The 25,121-nt window shown below is 33.0% G+C and overlaps 1 protein-coding gene across 3 annotated transcripts in view; it reads left to right on the plus strand.

Annotated features, from left to right (window-relative positions):
* CNTN6 (contactin 6) overlaps positions 1 to 25,121 on the plus strand; it is a 294,828-nt gene that overhangs the window by 192,936 nt on the left and 76,771 nt on the right. For 2 of the 3 annotated variants that reach the window (XM_037730963.1, XM_017507288.2), the window contains 2 exons: positions 125 to 328; positions 2,395 to 2,497. In XM_037730963.1, the coding sequence (XP_037586891.1) occupies positions 125 to 328; positions 2,395 to 2,497 (307 nt within the window). The remainder of the gene's footprint in view (positions 1 to 124; positions 329 to 2,394; positions 2,498 to 25,121) is intronic. The other variant, XM_037730964.1, reaches the window with a different exon arrangement.

A 25,121-nucleotide genomic window follows, 5' to 3' on the forward strand; every position in this document is an offset into this window, starting at 1 on the left:
CAGCTATTGAGCAAATAGAGGAACAATTTTCTTCTAGTTATGGGGAAGTAAGACAAAGAATTTTCAGATATGAATGAATGCAGTAAGAAAAGTATGATTTTGGTTTTCTTTTTCTGTTTTTCAGATTTATCTTATTCATGGACCTTCAATGATAACCCCTTATATGTCCAAGAGGACAATAGGCGATTTGTATCTCAAGAAACAGGAAACTTGTACATTGCCAAAGTGGAACCATCAGATGTGGGCAACTACACTTGCCTTATAACAAACAAGGAGGCCCAGAGAATTGTTCAAGGTCCACCCACTCCATTAGTGCAGCGTACTGATGGTAAGATAATGAGTTATCTTGGGAATATACTTTATCTGTGGCCCTTAAAGCCTGGGAAGATCTCCAAAGCTTTCTGCTTCCTTCTTGTTTGGTGGAGCCACATTATCTATGAGTTTAGGTTCAATTCACAAATATGTAAACCAGAAATATAATAAAAAATTCTCTAATTCACCCACGTGGTGCAGTATACATGGTCCTGTGTATACCAAGCCATCTCCTTTCTGGCACTGAAACAGCTTGTCTTTTTTTGCTTAAAAACTACTCTGTGAAAGCAAAACTGATGTTTGGGGGAGTTGGCGTGTGTGTATGTGTGCACGTGTGGGTGCTGCCAAACTTATATAATTGAATCAATATATGTTTAATGAACATATGTTACAGCTACTTTTTAATGCCCCCTATTTTCTATATTTGCTCTTTTTTTGTTCACCCTTTATTTACATGGCTGGCAAAATGGAGGGAAAATTTCATATCCAAGGAAAGCAAAGCAGACTAACATTAATTATGAGCATTCCAAAGAAGAACAAAACACAAGATTTATGCTAATTATATTCATCGAAGGAACATAATTCAGACTAATCTCTGACGAGTTTTGTAGCTTAGTCAAGTCATAGCTGGTACAAGATTTAAAGAGCCAGAAAGTTGAAGGAAGTCATTGAAGTAGAAAAATTCTCTAGTTGTTTCTTTAATTAAATGTTCACAGTGGGATTCATAAAGATAGAAAATTTGTTGGTGCATTTTATGATTGTATTCAGGACTTGAAATGCAATATTTCATGGAGTTTTTCTCCCCTCCAAAGAGCTGAAGAAAAGCAAGAATAAAACGCTAATAAAGGCTAACAGAATTGTGAAACAAGTCCCATAGAAAGAGCTTTTATAATAGAGTTTTTATAATCACTAACCACCTAAATATATTTGCAAGGCCTTCATTAAGATTTCAGCAACCATTAGACTTATTCCTAAGTCCAATTTCTCTCCTTCAATGAGTCCTGCTATTTATGATTGGAAAAATTCATGAGCCAACAATACACTTGGAGATTCTACCATGTTTTTCCTTTTTTTTTGTTTTCTATCTACTCTTAGTTTCTGCTTCTTCCCTTCTTAATCCCTTCTTTCTTCTATCCCCTCTATTCCCTTGAACACATATATGGTAAAAATAGAGCAGAAGCATTATACATAAAATAATAACCAAACCTCTTCTAAAAGTGTTCATGCAAGTAATATTAGACATCAAGAAAGCGAAAAAGAATAGAATCTATCAACTTAGTTGAATGAAGTAGTATTCACTACCTTCTCACCATAACCTCTTTAAATGTTTGTAATGATCAAGGTCTTAAAAATGAAGTATTTTTATTTCATATATATTTTGTAATTTTCACTTTTTCTGCAATTATATTAGCCAGCAACAATCTATTTATTTTAGGAATGTATTAATCTGGTGTTTGGTGTATAAATTAAAAATGATCAAAGTATTTAAATAATCTTGAGATGTCACTGATAAAATTAATTAAGATAATGAGAATAGCCTACAGATATATTTCTGTTACGGCTTCTCTGGTAGGTAGAGAACCACTATCTTATTCTTATCTTAGCAGATATCCTCAATTCCCTTGATTGAAAATTTTAAAACTTAAAACAAATTTTTGTAGGTATACAGCAAACTTATTTAGCAGCAAAACTCACTGTACTAATACATGAATATTTATATACTTATCTCAATTAATGTTATGACTTTATAAGTTTTGCTACAGAAATACTGTTATTTTGGATTAAGACCTACCTCCGTGGACTTCTTACAATGTTAGCTGAAAAATTTTTATTTTATTTTATTTTTAAAAATCAGATCTGGCTCTCTGAGTTCTGTCAAAGATAGATAAATATGGATATCACTAGAGAAGGGTCTTTTTTTGAAAACACAGAAACATTTTAGAATCTGTATGTATCAAATTCTTAATTGAAAACCCTAATTCTTATTAAGAAGACATAATCAGGTTTTGGTTAATGAAGCATTTACTTCATAGAAAATTTCTATTCTCCAGAAATGCTGCTAGCTCTTTTGATATTTAACAGGTGTGATGGGGGAATATGAACCAAAGATTGAAGTGCGTTTTCCTGAAACTATACAAGCTGCAAAGGATTCATCTGTAAAACTGGAATGTTTTGCCCTTGGAAAGTAAGGTTTTTGTTTTTGTTTTCCTGGTTGCTTTAATTTTTTTTTAATTAAAAACCTTTTTGTTATTCAAATATTGTACTAAGGTAAATTACCAAGTAGATTTCAAATGCTGGGCAGCAGTGGAACTTTCTGATTTGTATTTAAACAAACATGTCTAATACTCAAACAATGCTCAGGGCTGCAATTGGAAATGATCAAGGCTGCAATTCTCTCCTACATGTGCTGATATTTCCTTTAGTTTAAGCATAATAAGACCCTTTTAGGAAGCACATTGCAAGGGAATAAGTGCGCTTGTATAAAATGATGGGCAAGTTACTAAACCTTCTACATGTCCTTCACTGCCTCTTATCCTACATCCAGAAATACATTGCCTGGAGAATTTCCTTGCTTAATTAACCAACAATTCTGATAAATAAAAAATTACTGCTCATTTACAAAATAAGACTGATAAAAGTCCATTGTTCATAGTTGATAATTAGAATTGAGCCCCAACTTCCTTAGTAGTGGAGGCGTTTTTGTTTTACTCAGATAACTATTTATTAGGGAGATATCTGGAATACTTTTAAGCCAGGAAAATACCCACATTTTTACATGGGATATCTAGAACACCTCTTTGCTTTTTGGAGGTATACAAATTTTGTGCTTGTGAATATCAGGAAAAAAAAAGACAAATAGACTAGACTGTCATTTTCAAATGTTAGCATGCATGTGAACTACCTGGGGACATAGTTCAATTAATATTCTGACTCTATAGGTCTGGGGTGATGTTTGATTTCTTCATTTCTAAAAAGCTTGCATAAATTAGTCATGCTTCTTGTAAACAGAACTTACTTTGAGTAGTAAAAGACCTAACTGACTCAGAGGTAAGCTCAGAGGGCTAACCTCTAAATCCAAAGTCTATTCCTAATGTGGCCATCGCATTTAGAAATAGTGACTTAGTCTTAAAAATCTGGAAAACATCCTTAAATATCTCAGTCATTTCATTAAGTTAAACATACTCAGCAATCCAAATAATGGTGGTTACTCAATCTTAGTTTCTTTTCTATAGATGGAATTTTATGTATCTTTGAATTAAATTTCTCAGAATAGTCATTTCCCATGGATTTAAGAGGCCATATTTTCTTTTCATACAGTATGAGTCTCATAGCATTTGTCAAATAAATAATTATTGATTGATTAAGTCATTCTTAAGAAAGTGACAAATAGGGGCTTTACATCAGTTTTTATTTGTTTACCTGCCTTTTAAGACATGATGAACTTTCACCATTTTCAAGCCTTTTCAGAAGTTAAGATTTATAAAAATATTAAATGTCATGGAAATACTTTGAGAATTAGATAATTAATTTAAAAAGAAAACCAGTGAAAGAGAATATCTGAAAAGAATACTAATAGCTTATTTCATTGCATTTGGCATCAGGAAATATCAATTCCAGAAATTTAAAAATGCCCTCCCCCAATAAAATAAGTGAAAATGTTGAGGCTATTTCTCATGAATCTAATGAAAATAGTTTCATTTGCTAAGCACCTATAACTGAGAATTTATGATACAATGTATATAATTGTCAAAATCTTGCAGGACAAGTTATGTTTTCATTACATATGAGAAACTGAGGCTCAGATTAGAGAGTAACCTGTTCAGTTATATGTTTCTATTCAGAGGAAGAGAGCAATTCAAACCTAAGCCTACCTGATTTTAAAATCTGAATTTAGGAACTTCTAAGTAAATGGTAAGAAAACTGCTTCTGAAATCCTTGGAGACAGATTCAATTCCCAATTTTCTCAAGAGTTACTTGATTGTTAACAAACATGCTTATAAACTCTATGATTTCCATGTTCTCGTCCAAAAGAATTTATAATGATTCCTAACTAGTATGTTTGTTGTGAAGATTAGAATGGATAATACATGTTAACACATTAAACCTTGGGCTTAGCATTTATGTAATAATGCTCACTGAATTATTCGAAAGCCAAAATGCAAATTTCATTCTACTTTTATGTAAACAGTGTTTGATTTAGTGAGGATGTTCAAAGAGAGTAGCTGTCTCAGAGGGGTATAAATTCTCAGCTTTCCCCAGCCCAGTTCTGTTCTCTCTGCCTCAGGATTGATGCTAGTATAAGAGAGAAAGTGGCAATTAGGGTCAAGTTGGGATTTAAAAAACAAGAAGAAGAAAGCATGAAACAGAAGGAGAGAGAACATGATCAATATAGTCTTTGAACTGCTTACTTACCAATTTCTTAATTTCTATATTATTCAAATCTATAGAAAAGTTGAAAAAGTAATGCATAGTCATCATATACCCTTTACCTGAATTGACCAAGGGTAAACCTGTGCCACATTCTCTGTCTCTCTCTCTCTCTCTCTCTTCTCTCTCTCTCCACACACAGGTGATAATATTCAATCAGGAAAAATAAAACTTGGAATATATGAGGTATATGGAATAATTTAGAAATAAATAAAGCAATCTCTTTTTTTCTATTAACCCCTGGTGATGAGAACAATCAACATATTGTTAAATTGCTCAACGTAAAATGTATAATTTTAAAAACATAAAGGAGTCCTTAAACTTTTGACAAAATTTAAACTAGCAATATTTGATCCAGAAAAATTTGATTTGGAAAATTAATAGTTTAAAAACCTCCCAAAATATAAAATCTATCAAAAAAATCTATTAAAAATGTAATATCTATCTATCAGGGGTTTCTTTTGTACACACACATCTCTGATAGATAAAAAAGGAACACCTGATAGATAAATCATGTTTGTTAAGTTTATGCAGAAAATAACTATTGCACTGGAATTAATATTAAATGAGAATAGAAAAATAATAAAAATTACAAAAAATATTTCATAGAAAATTGACCAAGAAATACTTGATTTAATGGAGTATACTCTGTAAATTGTTTTCTAATGAAATTAATCAATGTTTACATTAAGTTTATTAAAAGAAGTCATTAACAGGATTGAAATACCTTGGGGTAACAATGGAAAGTCTGAAGAATCTATTGGGTCAAAGTGGTAATGTTAAAATACCTGGTGTAACAATCTTACATTTTGTATAATTGGAGTGCAGATACATTTCTCATTTTTTCAAAACAACAAAATGTATGTGAAAATACTTTTGCTGCTTTGGAAAACTTACAAATGTTAGCTGCTACCAAAAGGAGTTTCATATATGCTTGTCAATAGTTTTCAGAAAATAAATTAGATTATCTTTGCCACATTGCAAACATACTGCAAATGCCTTTTAGTCCATTATAAATTATAATATTTACTAAATGCTATATTGTCCTCTAAATATATAAAATTAACAAACATAAAAAGCAACACACTCACTAGAAGATTAATTATGTTATAGGTTTAATTAACAATCTGAAAATAAAAACAATCAAATGTCTTATCTTTAAAATTATAAATCTATATTTGTAAGTTTGTTTCCAAATATTTTCATAAAATCTATTGAATATTTAGTATAAATCATATTCTCTCACATCTCTTAATAAAAATATTGCTGCGCAGCATTTGGTTTTAGGCATTTTTTTACCAAATGTGCGGACTTCTTTTTACTCATATTCTTTTTACTAAATCTTCCTGTCTACTTTGTGAGGTACTTTACACTTTTTTAAGATGTTCCATAACCTCAAAAATGAGAAAAGCTAGTTGATTTGAAGAATAAAATCAAATATATTTTTTCTTGTTACATTACTAACCAATTATTGGCTGCTATTTAAGCTATAGATGATGCATTTATTAAACTAAGATGTATATATTTTAATAGATGGAGGATAGAGAGAAGAGGGAGGAAGGAAATAAATAGGTGAGTAGAAGGAAAAAGAAAAAATATAGAAAGACCAGCTACAATATCAGATCTTATTAATTTCTGTTTATTTTTTGGACATAAGAGAGCTGCTGAAATAAAAATTGGCTTTCATTAAATATTTGTTTAATGTACAACATATATGTGCTCACATAACTAGGAAGTATCACCCTTTATTAGTGGGAATAATTTTTCTCTTGAAGTTGTAGATTATTTGTGGTATTTGTTTATCGTGCTTGGTTTTCTCTGAGCTTCCTGAATCTATGGGTTGTTGTTTGTCATTATTTTTGAAAACTATTCAGCCATGCTTGTTTTAAACATTTGTTTGGTTTTTTTCTCCTTTTAGTATTCCTGTTATGTATCTTTTATACCATTTCTTATCCCCCTTCTGTCCAAGTTCTTAATCTTTTTCTAAATTTTTAATTATTTTTTATCTTTGCATTTCAGTTTGGGAAGTTCTATTGATACTGCTTCTCATTAATTTACTCCCTCCTTGGCTATATTCAGTCCACTTGTGAGCCTATCAAAGGCATTCTTCATTTGTATTATGATGTATTTTATTTTCAGCATTTCCTTTTGATCCTTTCTTAGAGTTTTCTTCTCTGTGTTTACACTACCCATTTGTTCTTATATGCTGTTCACTTTTTTATTATAGTCCTTAGCATATTAATTACAGTATAGGAAATTTAAAATTACTGTCTGATATTAAGTAGTTCAGTTTTAAATCCCCAGCCTGATAGTTCGAAAAGTTTCATTATATTTGAGTCTAGTTATCATGGTTGTTTTGTCTCCTCAGACTGTTTTTTAGCATGCTTTGTAATTTTTTTGTTGAATCCTGTACATTATCATAACAGATTAAAGGAAATTTAATAACTAGACTTTTAGTGTGAGGTTTTATGTTTTTCTAGCTAGCAGTTATACTGTAATTACTGTTGTCACTAGCTATAGCATCAGAGGTTAAATTTTAGCTAATACCTTTGCTTTTATCTCCTCTATTACCTTTTGGTTTCCTTAGACACTCTTTCTTAAATAGCATCTAAAGTTTGCAGTTATTTCAGCTGTAATTTTCTGCACTGTAATTATATAGGAACCCTAAAAAAGTCCTTGCTTGCTAGTTCTATCAACGTCTTTTGTGGGTCTGTTTCTAAGGACTACTTTTTCTCCTAGTCATGGTTCTCATTGTCCTGCTTGTTTGGATATCTAGTAATTTAAGATTGAATAGTAGGCATCATAAATGTCATGTTGTTGAATGCTAAATTATGGTATATTTATAAAAAGATTTTTGGACTTTATTTTGATAGGCTGTTGTTATGCTACTGTGAATCCTTCATTATTCAGTAGTGTATTAAGGCTAGTTTAGTACTAAGATGAATTCTCCAACTGAGTGCTTCAAATATTTACTAAGTCTTTCTTCTCTGGCATAGTGGAACTCTAATGTCTTCTGAGCCTATTTGAGCTCTGAAAATTTTTCTTTGCCCATCCTCATGTGACACTCCTATGCAGACCTTTAGAGCACATTATTTGAGTAATGCCATCCTTTCTAATACTATGTTCTCCAATTCCACCCACTTCAGCCTCTCCAAATCTGATCTTTGTCTTCCCCACTCAGTGACAAAGTGCCGTACTACTTATGTCTCCCCTTCCTATTCTCTGATCTGGATGCAGAGTGTCTCTACACAGAAAATAAGGGCTACCAAAATCTTACTTTATTTCTTTCCTCTCTTTCAGGATCATACTTTTGTGTTGCCAATTGTTCAAATTCCAGAAAGAGGTTTTTCATATTTTTGCCTAATTTGTCATTGTTTTCTTAAATACTAATTATGAAGGTAAATACATTGAGATTAGATAAACTAAGTGACTTACCCAATGTAAGTTGCTTATCTGTGATTCAAATCTACATCTCACAGATTCTGACTTCAAAACTCATGCTTATAACCCTCTCATATTAATATTGAATTAACTTCTCAGTATCTGACTTACTTAATTCTTCATGTGCAGATGCAGTATGACCCTCAATTATGTAAATATTTTACTAGAAAAAGACTTGAAAATTTTTAACAAAATGTTAACAAATGCTTGATCTGGGGAATGGAATTATAGATATATTCCTATTTAGATTATCTATAATTACTACTATTCCAGCAATAAGTAAGTTTTAATTTTACATATTAAAAATAACCCCCAAAATTCAAAAGATAAACTTGTAAAAATTCAAGCTGTGTTTTAATGAGAAGAAAAAAGTTTTTCCAAAACACATCAAAAATCAGGGTTATACATCTTATTGGTTTATAGATGATGATGGCAATGTACACCGTTTCTAAAAGTCTGGTATACCTGATTAGGTAGCACTCAGAAAACATAGTTACAGTCACAGAAACCATCATTCAGGCAAGATGTATAAAAAGTGAGGTGCAGAGAAGAATGGGTGAAGTGTTTACTCATAGAATCTAATAATCTTAAACCACTATAGGCTAGTGTGAGTATAGAATAATTAAGACAAAGCTTCAAGTAATTGTCTTAACTTTAATTGTTGTGACTTTGGGGATATGCAACTGACTTTCTGTGTTGGAGTTTCAGAGTTGACATGATCACAGCTTTCAACTCTCAGCTTTGTCTCATTTGTTTAACATGGCAGACTCTTAATTATGAAAACTGCAAATTAATTGTATTGTGAAATACCCTGAGAAGCTCCTTGTATAGGTTCTATGCAAATGTAGTGTGATTGACTGATAGATCTGTGTGTCTCCTTTGAAAAAAATATGGGCCTTCCTTGAGTGAAGAAATTAAACTGATATCCCCCATAACTCTATTCTACTCCTTTTATAAACAACCAAACATATTTTCCTTTTTTAAAAACAATCTTAATTTAGTAACTGTTCTGTCAGTGTTCTGGAATGTAAATAACAGTAGTAGCAGCACTGAATGTTCCTGTGAGTTCTGAAGCCTTCACACAGAGGACTATATTTATGTGTACATGTATATCTTATTTATTTTTTTCTAATTTATGAAGCCAAAGATACCCAGCTTGGCTATTAATGTCAAGCAACAAATCTAAAATCTCTCCATGATGTTGTTAGGTGTTCCAGAATTTTCAGGTGACAGAGGAGCTGTTTCTTATAATGTTTGCTTTTCATCTTACAAATGTGGACATCATTGCAGTTTATACTGCAGGAAGATTTCTCAAGTCACTCAAGATGACAATAACATTTTAAAATCAGCTAGACACATTGAAAGTTTTCAGATCCTTAGCAATTATTTTTGGTTTATTGTTTTAATTACTCAGGTATCTTAATGATTTAGAAACTGGATGTCTAAAAAGTCATTTATCTTTTGTTTCTCTCACTGAGTTGAGTAGACAGAGAACAGAATGTCTTCCTAGGCATAATTTACACCTTTCACTCAAGAAATGTATAGTGAAATCTAATCTTTAGATTCTTGCTAATGACTTTTTCTGCAACATAATATTATCAATAACTTTTTAAAACACGACATGGTATTGCTTGGCACAAAATAATAAATTATAGAATACTCACCTCTGTTGACCATGCTCAGAAATCTGAAAACTAACAAATCTTCAAGCCAATTTTTCAGAAATTAAAATATAATATTCACCCCAACAGGCACTCACATACAAAAGCACTCACTGTAGCAATAAGTAATTTATTAGTGAATTTACTAGCCTTTGAAGGCAAATGTACACTGAAAAGTTTGGACTTTTAAGTTCAAATACAGCAGGATTTAAGTCTTAACTTCCCTTGCCAATAGCTGAATGACTTTGGTCAGTTTTCTTATGTGTATCAGGAAGTCAAAAATGATAGAAAGACATAGACAGAGAGAATAAATAGTTAATATGGCAGAATTTTTATAAGGAATGGAAATACTATTAAGCTCACTTACTGAGGTTCCTGACCCATAATAGGCAATAAACAGTAACTATTTTATTAATCCTGGGAATTGTCAAAGCTGCTTTGACTGAGGAGGTAAAAAGGAACACGTGTCAAGGAGCAAAATGGTTTCTGTATTATATTTTTGTGTTAAGAGACTTTCCCAGAAGAATAGATTTATCATTTTAAATTCTGTTTAATCTTTCTAAGGGTTAATGACATTTCCTCACTTAGTCATTTGACAAATTGAAGCATAAATTATATATTCACTTAGCAAGCATATATTGAATACCCCATTCAATCATTAATTCCTTCATTGCTTCATTTAGTTAGTCAGGAAGGATTCCCCAAGGGACAGACACCTGGCTCTGGAGAGATAAAGAAAATTATATAAAGGCCCCGGAGAGTTGCAGGCTAATGAAAATAGGATTGATGTAACAATGTGCAATCACACATTTCTCTTGGGATCAGTTCTTTTCTTCCAGACTTTCAGTGAAGGAAGAGTCAAGGATCCTCACTTTGGGAGCTTTACTGATTATCTTTTTCCCAGGCTGCCCTTTATCAAATAGAGACTGGAGAGGGTCACTGTCAATTCTTTAGCAGAGCTAATTTTAGGCTATTATTTAAGAGCTTCATTGTATTTCTGAGAAATGGAAAATTATTTCTTCCTGTTTTTTTCCCTTGTGTTCACAAATACTTTTTTTAACTAATGGATTTTAAATAATAGTTTTAGAACAGAAATATTGAACAGATAGTACAGAGAGATCCTGTGTAACCCCATACACAATTTCCCTTTTACTAACATCTTACATTATTATAGTGCATTTGTTACAATTAGCCAGTCAATATTGATGTCTGATTAATATAAAAACATACTTTATTCAAATTTCTCTGGTATTTATGCCTTTCTGTTCCATGGATCCATCCGGAGTATCACATTACATGGAGCTTTCTTGTCTCCTTAGTCTCCTCTTGTCTATAACAGTATCCCAAACATTTCTTGTTTTTGGTGACCTTGACAGTTTTGAGGAGTGGTCACCAGTTCATTGCAGGCTGCCCCTCTGTTAGAATATGCCTATATCTATCATAATTAGACTGGGGTTACAAGTTTTGGAGAGGACAAACATAAAGGTAAGGAACAATTTTCATTACATATCAAGGTTAACTTTATGAAAATGATTTATGACTGATGATGCTGGCCTTGATTACCTGGCTGAAGTACTTTTTATCAGGGATCTCCACTATAAAATTACTCTTTTCGCCCACTCCATACTGCCTCTTGGGAAATGGGTGACTATATGAAGGCCACACTTGAATAGAGTGTTGTGCTTTGCCTTCTGCAGGATAATGAACCTACAGAATTATTCTACCCATGAAATGTGTCGCTTCTTCCTCATTTATTAATATTTAATAATTTACTTACGTCAGTACTGACTCACATATAGTTATTTTAGACTTTGTGTTTGTGATTCCATGCTACTTTGTTTATTTTGCTGCTCAACTTGTTTCAGCTTTTGCCATTGGGAGCCTTTTAAGTTGGATCCTGTGCCCTTTGTTATGCCCTCATCAATGTGTGGGGTGTTGTTTGTGTGTGTGTGCCTCTTAGCACTTTCTTATTTACTGGCATTAAAGATCTTCCAGGTTCATCTTGTATATTTCATGCCTTAGTCCTAGAAGCAGTCATGTCTCCAAGGATAATATTCCTGGTTCCTTTTATTGAAGAATAACATTAGAAACCAATATCTGGGTGCTAGGTGTGCTTGTTGCTACTAGAGTGACATTTATTTACTTGCTCTCAGATGACAAAGCAAAGAAATATGTATGTATATACTACTTATTATGTACATATAAGTATTTCTATATACAGCTATTTGTATTATGTTAAGTACATGATCTTGCTGTTCTCTAAATCTAACCCATTACCACATGGATCACTCTGCTCTCCTCCACTTACTGAGCAGTAAATTTCCACTTCACACAGTGCTGTCCCATTTTGCAATACCACCGGTAATGAATTATAATTTCTATTTCTCTTAATCTGCACCAGCATTTGATATTGTGTAGGTTTTTATTTTGTTTGTTTTTTTAGCCATTCTAACAGGTATATAGTAGTATCGCCTTATTGTTTTAATTGGCCATTTTCTGATGGCAAAAGATGTTAACATCTTTTAATGTGATTATTTGCTATCTATCTTTTTTGGTAAAATGCCTGTTTACATCTTTTCTACATTTTTAATTGGTATGTTTATTTTATTATTGTGGAACTTTAAGAATTCTTTGCACATTTTGAACATAAGCCTTTTATCAGATATGTGTCTTGCAAATGTTTTCTCCCAGTCTGTGACTTGTCTTTTCATTTCTTTAACGATGTTCTTAACAAAGCATGAGGTTTTTATTTTAATGATGTGCAGGTTATCAATTTTTTTTCCAATGAAACGCACTTCTGGTGTTAAATACAAAAACTCATCACTATATTCAAGGTTACCTAGGTATTCTCCTCTGTCATCATCCAGAGCTATTATCGTTTTGTGTTTTGCATTTTCATTGATGGTCCATTTTGCATTAATTTTTGTAAAAGATGTGACTTCTGGGTCTATTAATCTTATAGCATACAGACTTCCAATTGTTCCAGTATTTGTGAAAAAAGACAAACTTGTCTCCCCTCTATTGTATTTGCTCCTTTGTCAAAGATAAGTTGACTACATTTGTATAGGTCTGTTACCGGGCTCTCTTTTGTTCCATTGCTCTATTCTTTTGCCATTACCACATTGCCTCAATTACTGTGGCTTTACAGTAAATCCTGAAGTTAGGTAATGTCATTACTCCAAATTTATTCTTCTTCAGCATTGTGTTGGATATTTTATTTTGTTTTGCTTTCCTTGTCTTTACATACAAACCTCAGAATCACTTTTTTCTACATCCTTAAAATAGCAGTTGGAATTTTGATTGAGGTTGCATTAAATCTATTGATCAAGTTGAGAAGAATTAACATACAGACAGTGTTGAGTCTTTCAATCCATGAACACAGAATAGATCTCTACTTATTTATGTCTCTTTTAATAATTTTTATGAGATTGTGTAGTTTTCTGCATATAAATTCTGAAATCCTATTTTATATAAACCTTAGAATTTTTTGTTTTAGTGCTGATATAAATGGCATTGTATTTTAATTGTTATAATTCAAATTTCATTTGTTAACTGCTGGTATAAACAAAAGTTAACTGACTTCGATATATTAACATTATATTTTGTTGCCTTGATATAGTAACTTATTAGTGCTGAAATTATTTCTTATTAATTCTTTGAGATTTGTCTTGCTGTCTGGGAACAAGTATTATTTTCTTCTTTTCAATCACTATACTTTTTTCTTTTCTTGCCTTTTCTTGTATTATTGCACCAGCTAGGATTTCCAATATAATGTTGACTATGACTGATGAGAGGCAACCTGCTTGCCTTTACCTCTTATCCAAAATGAAGGCATCCAGTTTCTCACTATTAAGTAGGATGCTAGTGCTACACCTTTGGCAGATGTTTTTGTCAAGTTGAGGAAGTGCCTCTCTATTCCTAGACCGTTGAGAATTTTTATTTTGGATGGGTGTTGCATTTTTCCCAGTCCTTTTTTTGTCCCCAATTGATATAATCATGTGATATTCCTTCTATTCATTAGTGGATTTCATGAAATAATTATCTAATATTGAGCCATCAGTCTTGCATACCCAAAATAAGTCCTACTGGTTGTAGTGCATATGTCTTTTTTAACATTGCTGGACTCAATTTGCTAATAACTGAAGACTTTTTTATTTTTATTCATGAGAGATATTGGTCTCCAGTTTTCCTTTCTTAAAATGTCTTTATCTTATTTGGGCATTATGGTAATTTGGCCTCATAGAATAAATTGAAAAACATAATATTCTCTCTGCTTCTATTTTCTAAAAGAGATTATGTACATAAGGAAGAAATTTATGTACATAAGGAAGAAATAAGAGGCCGGGCTCAGTGATGTACACCTGTAATCTCAGCTCTTTGGGAGGCCGAGGTGAGCAGATCACCTGAGGTCAGGAGCTCCAGACCAGCCTGACCAACATGGAGAAACCCTATCTCTATTAAAAATACAAAATTAGCTGGGTGTGGTGGCAAATGCCTGTAATCCCAGCTACTCATGAGACTGAGGCAGGAGAATTGCTTGAACCCAGGAGGCGGAGGTTGCAGTGAGCCAAGATTGTACCACTGCACTCCAGCCTGGGCAACAACAGTGAAACTCCATCTCAAAATAAACAAATAAATAAAACTTTTTTTTAAAAAAAGAAGACATAAAACAGTTACTTAAAGAGTTCACCAGTGAAACCATCTGGGCCTGGTCATTCTATTTTGAAAGATTATTGATTACTGATTCATTTCCTTTAATAGTCAAGGTTTATTTAAACTGTCTATTTCTTCTTGTGAGAATTTTGTTAATTTGTATGTTTTAGGGAATTAGTTCATTTAATCTAGTTTATCTTTTTAATACACACATATAAGATTATTTCATCTTTTCAATTACAAATACCTGCAACTGAATTATTCTCAGGAAAACTAGAACAATTGTCCAAGAAACATACAAGGTAAAAGAGCAAGGTTAACACCAGGAAATAGACCAATGACAAAGGCCAGGGGGAGTGCAAATAGTCACAACAATGCATGGAGCAAAAGAAAACTGGGGAAAGAAACATTTTTATTCCTAGTATATTATTATTACTATTATTGAGGTGGAGTCTTGCTCTGTCACCCAGGCTTGGAGTTGCAGTGGTTGCATTGCAACCTCCACCTCTCGGGTTCAAGCAACTGTCCTGTCTCAGGCTCCCGATTAGCTGGGATTACAGGCATATGACACCATGTCCAGCTAATTTTTCTATTTTTAGTAGAGACGAGGTGTCACCATGTTGGCTTGGCTGGTCTCAAATTCCTGATCTTAAGTGACCTGCTTGCCTGGGAGTCCCAAAGTGCTAGGATTACAGGTGTGAACCATCCCGCCAGGCCAGTAATATCTGTAAGCTATTGTAAGATATTGAAGTGCTTCCCACAAGACAAAAATGTGCAGAAGAACCAGAGTTCTAGAAGTGAATTTGAAATGAGAGCCCTGAGCTCAGGCAAGGAAACAGCAAGGAGACTAGGAAGAGTTACATCCTTTGCTCAAAACAAAAGAAATACTTAGTAAGGATGTGTATATATATGTATTTCATAAAAGTCAGATATACTCATTTAAGAAAATTCTAAAAATATAGGCAAGAAGAAAGAAGAAAATAGAATTCTTTTTATACTTAATTTCTCCCCCAGAGATTAACTACTCTTTTGGTATACATATATCCTTCCAGGTTTATTCTACTTTTAATATAATTAAGATAATACACTGCATATTTGTTTGTAAAATAATTTCTTAATTCTTAAAAATATACCATAAACATATATGCAGGTCATTAAAGAGTCTTCTGTATCCTCATTTGTAATGACAATGAGAAATCTCAATATATTTTTTCACCAACCTCCTGTTGGTGGATATTTAGTTTTCTTCAATTTTGTTTCCAATTTTTTGTTATTATGAATAATAATGTAATGAATATTCTTGTGGCTATGTTTTGGTTACGTTGATGTAAACTTCCTAAGTATATTGTTAGAAAATTAGGATTATTGGTAATGGGAACGCTATGTAAAATACTATGATTTCTAAATAGTGTGCAAATTTCTCAAGAAAGATTATAGAGGGGCAACTGTCAAAGACCAGAGACCGATCCTAAAAGAGGTCCTCTTTTAATCCTACAAACACACTTTGAATCTAATGTCAAACACTCCTTTCCATAGAATTTTTCTAAATTTTTTTTCAAAGAGCATAGAGTGGATTGTTATAGTGCTGTTTCTAAAATTAAACTAATTTAAAGGCTCTAAAAAAATCATCCAAGAAGATTATACATATTTCTGGAAGCAACTCTTCCTCTTTTCCATCCAGTCTATCACCACCTCTCTCAGGAGACCCACAGTTTTTACTTTTAAGTAATTGGCAGTTTAAAGTACAGAAGGATTTCAAATCTAGGTTGGAACTGAGCTGAGGAAAAATAATAAAAGTTACTTGTTTCCTATTTTCCAGCTGACCTTGGAGCCCATCTCTAAGCTTTCACTGAAGTCTAGGGGCATCTCAATATGTTTAAAAAGATAATCTCCATTATTTCACCTTTTGCCTCTTACACACACACACGCAAAGTTTATTTACTGGTTGCAAAACACATTAGTTCATTCAGTGAAGAATATATTGCTAAGCACATGTTATACATCCTAATAAGGTTTGCTCTCATTTTGTAGCTGGTTAATTCTTGCAGGGTCAGCAAAGCATGCTGTAGAGCTCAGTCTCTGTGGAAAGACAGACTTTGGTTCAAATCCTTTTTTTTAAATTATTTACTGTATGATGTTGGGCATGTTACCAAAACTATCCTAGTCACAATTTGTTCATCTACAAAATGTTAATTGCAGTCTTATGTTTTATACTGCCATTACATGATTTAAAGAAAATACTTAGCATGGAGCTAATATATAATATGTGTCTAATGCAAGTTAAATAATGACAAAATGATAAACTATTAATATGCCATTTTCAGTGTTTCTTTTACTACTTTATATGAAAGTTTATAATTACAAACTGCGGCAAAGTCAAACTGAATAAATTTGAGGTAACACAAGGTCTACCTACCTTTGCCAAATTATCATTTTCTCTCCTAAGAGCAGCAAAGGTATTTATCTAGGCTTAGTATTAACTATTGATAAAAATTATGGATAAACTGTTAATGAACAGCTAAATGCAGTATCATATTCAGCTCTACTACATCTGGAAATAGTGGACTTCAATTCATGCTTCATGTGCAGATTAGTATTCATTTTACTTACCTTAAAAGGAGTAGAAATTGGTAATAAAATTCTTAAAGAATCTTAGGACAGTGATCCCTTCATGCCTCTGTTCATAATCTTGGTATTAAGGCAATTTAATAAGCCTTATTTATGTTTCAAACATTGTATTTCAGGATGTACTCTTACAGATATTTCCTCATTTGCTCTTCTTGTGTACCCGTTCTTATTTCTAGTTAATGTAAAGAGAACACTGAGGCTCAGAGAGGTTAGGTAACTTGCATTCAGTTCTATAAAATTTGCCTGTGTCCTTTTTTTTTTTTTTCCCCCAACTGCAGGTACCATTCTGTTACAAGTGTTATTATAAACAAACCATTTGTGGCTTTTCAAAGATGTCTGCCCCAAGGGAAAGCTAATATAGGTATCGTCCTAGTTCCACTGGGCCGCCATCACAAAATACTATAAACTGGATGGCTTGTAAACGACAGAATTTTGTTGCTCACAAGTTCTGGAGGCTGGGAAGTCGATGATCAGGGTACCAGCAGACTTCGTGTTTGATGAGATGTCTGGTGAGGGCTGATCAATGGTTTATCTAGCTGTGTCCTCACATTGAGGTAGGGAAAACAAACTCCCTCTGACTATTTCATAAGGACACTAATCTCATTATGAAGGCCCTATCCTCATGTCATAGTCCCACCTCCTAATACTGTCACCTTAGGGGTTAGGTATCCAACCTATGAATTTTAGGAGGACACAAACATTTATTTCACAGCAGGGACTGACTGCAAGGACAGAATCATGACTAAAATGAGTAAAATAAAAATGTTTTCTCTTTTTCCATAACAGCGAGATTGCTTTTCTACAGAGCTCATGAATTTATCCATATTGTATCCCCATAGGACAATCTTATATTCCAAGCTCTTTGTGTGAATATTTCAAATTGGGGAAGTGGAAGCAGCTAGCTGAACAGTCTGAAAATGTAGCAAAGGCATTCTTTGCTGGTTTTGTTATTCTGCTTCATTCTTTTCGATTAAAACTGGCCGAATGACAGGATTTCCTGAAATGAGGTTCAAGTTGATAATCCCAAATACAAGCATCTTAAGAAACTAGTTCTCTGCACCAGTCTTTAGTTAAAAACTTAGTATGGCCTGGATTTAAGCTGTAGATAATGAGGTTTAAGAAATCCAGGGGAGAAACATAAGCTTTCTCAAATAACACTAGTAATAAAAATTCTATTTATGGGTTAAAGGTATAGAATTTAAGCACAGTTTCTACTAGTGTGTGGTGAGCTTTAATTTAACTTCGAATTCAGGATGAACTAGGCCAGATGGTTAACAAATGTATTCTCTGTCTTTAATAAAATTAATAGGATGCTCCCTTTGCAAAAGCATAATGACATGACAGGATGAAGTAAAAGTCCATATTTATGGCAATGCTTAGTAAGAAGCATGAAACCGCAGTGGAGGAAAAGAAAGACAGAAAAACTTTGCTTTTATCATCTAGAAGTATTTCACAACTGTGAAGAATCACATTTGAGTCAGCCTTCATTTAGAAAATAGGAACAAAATAAGAAAAGGCTTTTGCAATGCTCCCTTTGAAATACAGGGTTCGTGAATCCCTCATCTACGGTCTGAGGAATCTTTGGATAAGAGAATTGCTTTATACTGGTTTTCTTTATTGAGATTTGCATCCAAGCCCAATTTCTATAAAAAGAGACAGGGGAAGAGTGTACAATTGGGGTTTAAAGGGAAATGTTGCCAGAAATGACTGATCTCTGTAGTTGAAGCGATAATGGCACCATTTGCTTTGACTCTGTAACAACAGTTTCAAAACATTTAACAATAATCTTCATTCTGAAGGCCCCCTCAAAGATCCACCTCACTCTGTGGCACTCTTCATCTGATTAATATATTAACTTTTCATTTTAAAGAGATTATTTATCTTGAAGCAAAATGAACTGCTGGTGAATACTGCATTACTGGTATCAACAAGAACAAACTACATAGAGTCTAAAAAGAATGCTGAAGCCACAGTAGGAGAAAGAGTCTACTAGTGCTTATAATTTAGTGGGTGGCAACTCAAAGAAATGAGAAGGTAGATCACAATAAATTAGTCTGCTCTGAAACTCTAAGTGGAGGAGAACTGGCAGGTAATAATTTAGTTGAAATTACCTGTCTAAACGTGAGTACCATTTCAAAAAGTTAATTAGCATTGTTAGCAGCTGCAAGCTGAGTATTTAGCTCAGATGACATATGGAAGCCATCTGTCACAATGCCTGGTACATAGTAAGCACTCAATTAATGGTCATTAATATTATTTTAAAATATTGAATTTTCCTACACCAATTTTCTTCTCTTTGGAAACAACAGTCTAATTGCTTTCTTCCTTGCTGAAATGGTACTAGATGATTAATCAAGTTAAAGAAAGAGGTCCTCCATACCTACGCATCCATGTCTCACCTGAAAGATTCCTGCCCTTGTCATGATGAAATAAACATGACTGCTATGATCAAGGCCATATCTCCATAGCAGCAAGGACATTAAATGGTGAGATGCAGGAAATTTACACACACCTAGGCTTGTGTAGCCATTTCATTCATAGTGTGAAGATCTGATTTCAGTGTATAAATGATTCATAAATCAATTTGAATCAAATGCATCATCATATGAAACCCTTAACAGAGAGTAAAAGGCAAATACGTGAAAATTAGTATTCTTGGTTTTGAAATAATAGCAATCACATTATAATAATCATAAAACATTTTTACTAATTGAACAATCAAACATATTATTTAACATGTGCTAGGCAGTGTGCTAAGCATGTGACATGAATTAGTTTAATCATCACAATAAGCCTATGAGTTATGCACTATTACTAATTATCATGCTGTAAATGAGTAGTGTATTAGTCTATTGTTGCACTGCTATAAAGAAATACCTGAGACTGGGTAATTTGTAAAGAAAAGAGGTTTAATTGGTTCAAATTCTGCAGGCTGTACAGGAAGCATAACAGCTTCTGCTTCTGGGTAGGCCTCAGGAAACTTACAATCATGGTAGAAAGTGAAGAGGAAGCAGGCATGTCTTACATGGCTGGAGCAGAAGGAAGAGAGAGGGGAGGTTCTACACACTTTTAAACATCCATATCCCATAATAACTCACTCACTATCATGAGAACAGCACCGAGGGGATGGTGCTAAACCATTCATGAATGATCTACCCCCATAATCCAGCCACCTCCCATCAGACCCCACCTTCAATACTGGGGATTATATTTTAACATGGGATTTGGGCAGGGACACAGATCCAAACCATGTAAAGAAGATTCATGCTTATAAATGCACAACAAAGTTTAGCTAAGGATAAGAATCACATTTCTCTCTACACTACATACATAGTATTATACTAGTAAACCTTATTGTAATAATAATTATTATTATTTACACAGAATGGTATCTCTTGGAAAAATTCACTTACATTAAAACAGTAAAGCTCACTACTAAACTAATTTTGTTTTTAATTGATTCCAGTTTTTTTTTTTTTTTTTTCCCACCTGCTGTCCATCTAGGATGGCTTCAGAAAAGAGAAATGGTGTGAAATTTGAAGCTGTTTACTTTGTGCCTTCATAAGAAATTCTGGGATGAACTGGGAATTGCTCATTAAAATGCATACATATTTTTAAATAACCTGTGTTTTGCATTTATTCTTTCTGCCTCTGTACCTTACATTACCAACGATAAGAAGAACATGGCATTCAAATTTAGCAGTTATATAACTGAGCTGAAAAAAATCTCAACATTTCATTAGGAACTGTGAAATTTTATAAATCGGCTTGAATTTTCTCCCTTTAAAAATTTTGTAACACAAACTATTGCCCCAAAATGCACTTTATTAGACTTTTCTTAATTAAAGTTCTTTTTAAGTCATTATTTTTAGATCTTTTGTTTGTTTTTCTTTGCTGTGAGGATTCTAAAATATCTAGAGCACACAATATAATATCCAGGAGAAATCCACTATATCATGTAATTCAATCACACAGATAGAAATTAACCTAGCTAGCATTTGAACTGAGGCATTCTGAATCAATTTGTCAGGTCCCTTCTGGTTGAATATAGCAGGAAAATGACAAAACGGGGTTAAGGAAAAAAGAATATATATATGCTAATTGAAATGTTTAGAAGATTTGTTTGTTTGGTTGTTTGTTTTTTGGGGGATGGTAGGCACCAAGCATGACTTGAGTTAGGTGTGTGAAGAATACCAAGTTTCCTTTCTGTGTTAGCTTCAGCTTTCAGAGATGCTTTCTCTATTTGGCAGAAAATTGTTGACTAGAATTTTGGAGTTTATGACTCACTGTGTCAAAAAAACCTCAGTAGAAAGAGATTCCTTCTTCAGTGGCCATCCTGCAAGCAGTCCTGGAACTGAGTCTAATTGTCTCTGATTGGTTTGTCTTCATCCCCATGTTTGTCTAGTCAAGGTGGCCATGGTCCACAAGCCTCTCTCTGATGGCAAGACCTGAATTATGTCTTCTCACCTAATTCCAGAGGTGTGATCAGCCCAACTCAAAGGAGATTGGGAGGATTGGGTTTTCTAAGGAAAATAAAAATGCAGGCAAAAATAATTTAAAAAGCAAACAACAAATGTCCTCTGCAGATTTAGAATCCAGGACATCAATTCTTGTAACCTTCAAAATTGAACACTGTTACTTTTAAAGCCCAGTGCTGTACCCTGAATATTATAATCTTCTTAATTGAATGGTTTATCAGACTTATAACTCCAAAGAGAAAGAAAAAAAGAGAGAGAAAGAAAGAAAGAAAGAAAAAGAAAGAAAGAAAATTAAAGAAGTGTTTCTTTTTTAAATGAGACTTTCCTGTCTCTGTTCAGCCTCATTTCTCTTATGTTTCGTGCCTTTTGATATCATTCTGGTGTGACCACGTTCTGCAGAGCAATAAGTTGCCAACAGATGTTCCACAATTTGTGGTTTTTCACAAAGGTTCTACTACTAATTTTTTTGTCTTATATGCAATTGATGTTCAATTCTCCAGACTTCTATTTTGATGTGTGTCTAATGCCTATATAAAAGTACTATAATAAGAAATATTTAAAGGTTTCCTACATTTGGTATTGTAACTAGAGTAGTACATGATCAGAGCCTATTGGGAATTCTAATTAATTGAATTTTAAAGAGGCAGATCCTGAAAGTATAATTTTTTAAAAGTGATTTATTAGATGAGATCTTAGAAAGAACCCAAAGGAAAATAGGGAAGTGGGGCAGGGAAGGGAAAGCAGCCATGCTCAGTACAGTGTCAAGCAAAGTTCCACAGAAGATAAATTTGGCTCAGTCCTATAGCTCTGAAGAGAATACAGGTCACACAGAGATTTGTCCCACAACCAGGGACATAGAAGCTGGAGAAGTTATACCCTAGAATCTAGTCAGTGATTGGTTAAGGGCTCCTCCTGGGGGCATGTAAATTCCTAGGTACTTTCAGTTCTTTCTTTATGAAGATAAGTTAGCTATAGCAGCTTGACGACAGTGTCCAAAAAGAGATAACATGAACTGGCTCTTAAGGGTGCAAAGTACATAAGAATCTGGGGCAGAAGAAGAATTAGAAGGTATATGAGTCTAGCACTGACATTTTCTGCTACATTGTTCCTCTAAGAAAAGTATGTCTACATAGGATACCCCATTTCTCCTAACAAGAGGAGAAAATGCTTGTCCAGCAAGACTTTAATGTTGTGACTGTGTTATTTTTCCGTGGAAAAGGTGGAATTCTTCCACCTTCTCCAAAAGGCTGGACTTGTTCTTTTTATGCCCACACAATTTGGCCACTTAAAATGGAGATGCACTTCTGTAAAGTAACAAATACCTAGGCTGCAAGGGAATGATCCAATTAGGTTTGTGCAAAAGTAATTGTACTTTTGCCATGACTTTTAATGGCAAAAACTACAATTATTTTTGCCCCAACTTAATACAATATCTGTGAAGTCAGAATTCTTTTCCAGTAACTTGGAAATGAATCTCAGCTCTGTCTCTTTAGCTTTAGGAAAAGTAAGTGAAATCATATGTATATATTATACAGATACACAGTACCTGGTACTCTGTATTGTACAGGTACTGTTAGTCTGTATAATATATGCATATAAGGTAGCTATTTGTTGTGATGTTATTACAATTATCATAATTGTCAAAATGTTCAATTACTTAGGTATTTAGTTATATAAAAATGACATCTGTCTTCACAATTAATATAGAGAACTAAGATATAGCAGTGGGAAAAATACACAATTTTTACTTCTACTTTGTCTGAATGTTTTAGATTAAGAGCTTTTTCAGTGGTATACTTTGCATGTATTTGTCATAAATCTCAGAGATTTGCTGTCATAAAAAGATAATGAATCATGAATTCAGATAAATATTAGAGCTTTTTATTTCCTTTGTAAAATTTTTTTCTTAGAAAATTTTTGTTACACTTGTAATGCATGTGCATTGTAGGGAAATAATGAAAATTAGAAATAAGCAGAAAGGAGAAAATAAAAGACATTTAAATCACAACTACCCATAGATAAAATTTTCACCTCAATATACACAACATTTGTATTTTTAATTGAATAATACCTCACATTCTATAAAATTCACTAGACATTGTGAATATCTATGTGAATAAATTTTCTTCTGGAATTTCATTCTTATTGGTTTGATATGCCCTAAAATGAATGAAAAAGAACATCAGTTATCTGAGGTTAATTGTTGCCAAGAATATGCCAATTTATTGAAATGTCAACTTAAATTTGTAATAAGTGACAAGGCTTTTCAGAAGGACAAAAACTTAGTATAGGATAATAACAAGTTTATTTTGTACTTAAGACAATTCAAAATACAAATTTTCACTGTAGTTGTATGCTAATTCTGAGACAAATAGATGAATCAAACATTGATTTCGGGCACATTTTCTGGGAAATATGTTTGAGCGCATCTGATTTTATTCTTGTACTTTATCCTTGATGTACACAGGAGGATCATAATTTTTTCCAATAAAAATGTCTAAGGCTTAATAAGTTTTCTTGCTTGAAGCTTCTACTGAGTCATCCCCAACTTTCTGCAGTTGTTTACTGCTCAAAGTCTTCAAATCTTTATTTGCCAACTGCTTTGCATGTAATTGGATGAGTCTCCCACATTACTTCTGCTGACTTGAAGAAATTCTTCCTCTTCTTCAAGGCTTACAAATTGACTTTGCAAAATAACTTACTACCATTATTATTAATAATTTGAAATATAATTAGAATAGAATTATTTAAACCATCTGAAAATCTATAAGGGAATGAAGAATGACTTGACAAGAGGAAAGGAGAGATGTTAATGTGAACAGACTGGGAATTCATTTTACATATCATTAGTTTAGTAGTGGATATTTTCCTTCTGGAACTTTGCTTGGAGCCTGCCTGTTCTTACATTATGCCTTCTAAACCATTAATTTCTAAATCCATTTCTTATTGTTAAACACTTATAACATGTTTCATTTATTATAACATGTGTTTTTGATCCTTTAAAAGATGCCCATATTAGACTAAAAATAAATAGGAGAAAGCAGACTAAATTCATATTAATAAAGTTACTTTATTTATAAATTCTGTATAACAGGAGACAGTATGTAAATCCAGCTTTATTTTGTTATTATTTTTTAAATAGTGTATAAATGAGAATTTTTTTGAGAACCATAGAGCCTATTTACCAGTTCATATGGGTCTATTTTATAGTGCTAATTTCCCTGGAAATATTTTAGCTCACTCATCACATGTCTTCAGTTACCTATTAGTACCAGTTTAGCTCTAGAACACTACATTTTTTGCCATAGAAACTATAAATGTATATAAAGCCTGCCTAGTCTTAAATGTCATGTTCTCGCAAATAATTTCCTGACCACTATAATAAACTAACATAATCTTATTACTATCTCTACACCCTATTTCTTTCAGTTATTGCCATTTGCAACTGTATTTGTTTTTATTATTTGTTTATGGTATGTTTTCCACTAGTCTGTAAGCAACATAAGGGAAGAGGACATAC

The sequence above is a fragment of the Cebus imitator genome, unplaced genomic scaffold (assembly GCF_001604975.1).
Source record: "Cebus imitator isolate Cc_AM_T3 unplaced genomic scaffold, Cebus_imitator-1.0 Scaffold371, whole genome shotgun sequence".
NCBI classification, from domain to species: Eukaryota; Metazoa; Chordata; class Mammalia; order Primates; family Cebidae; genus Cebus; species Cebus imitator.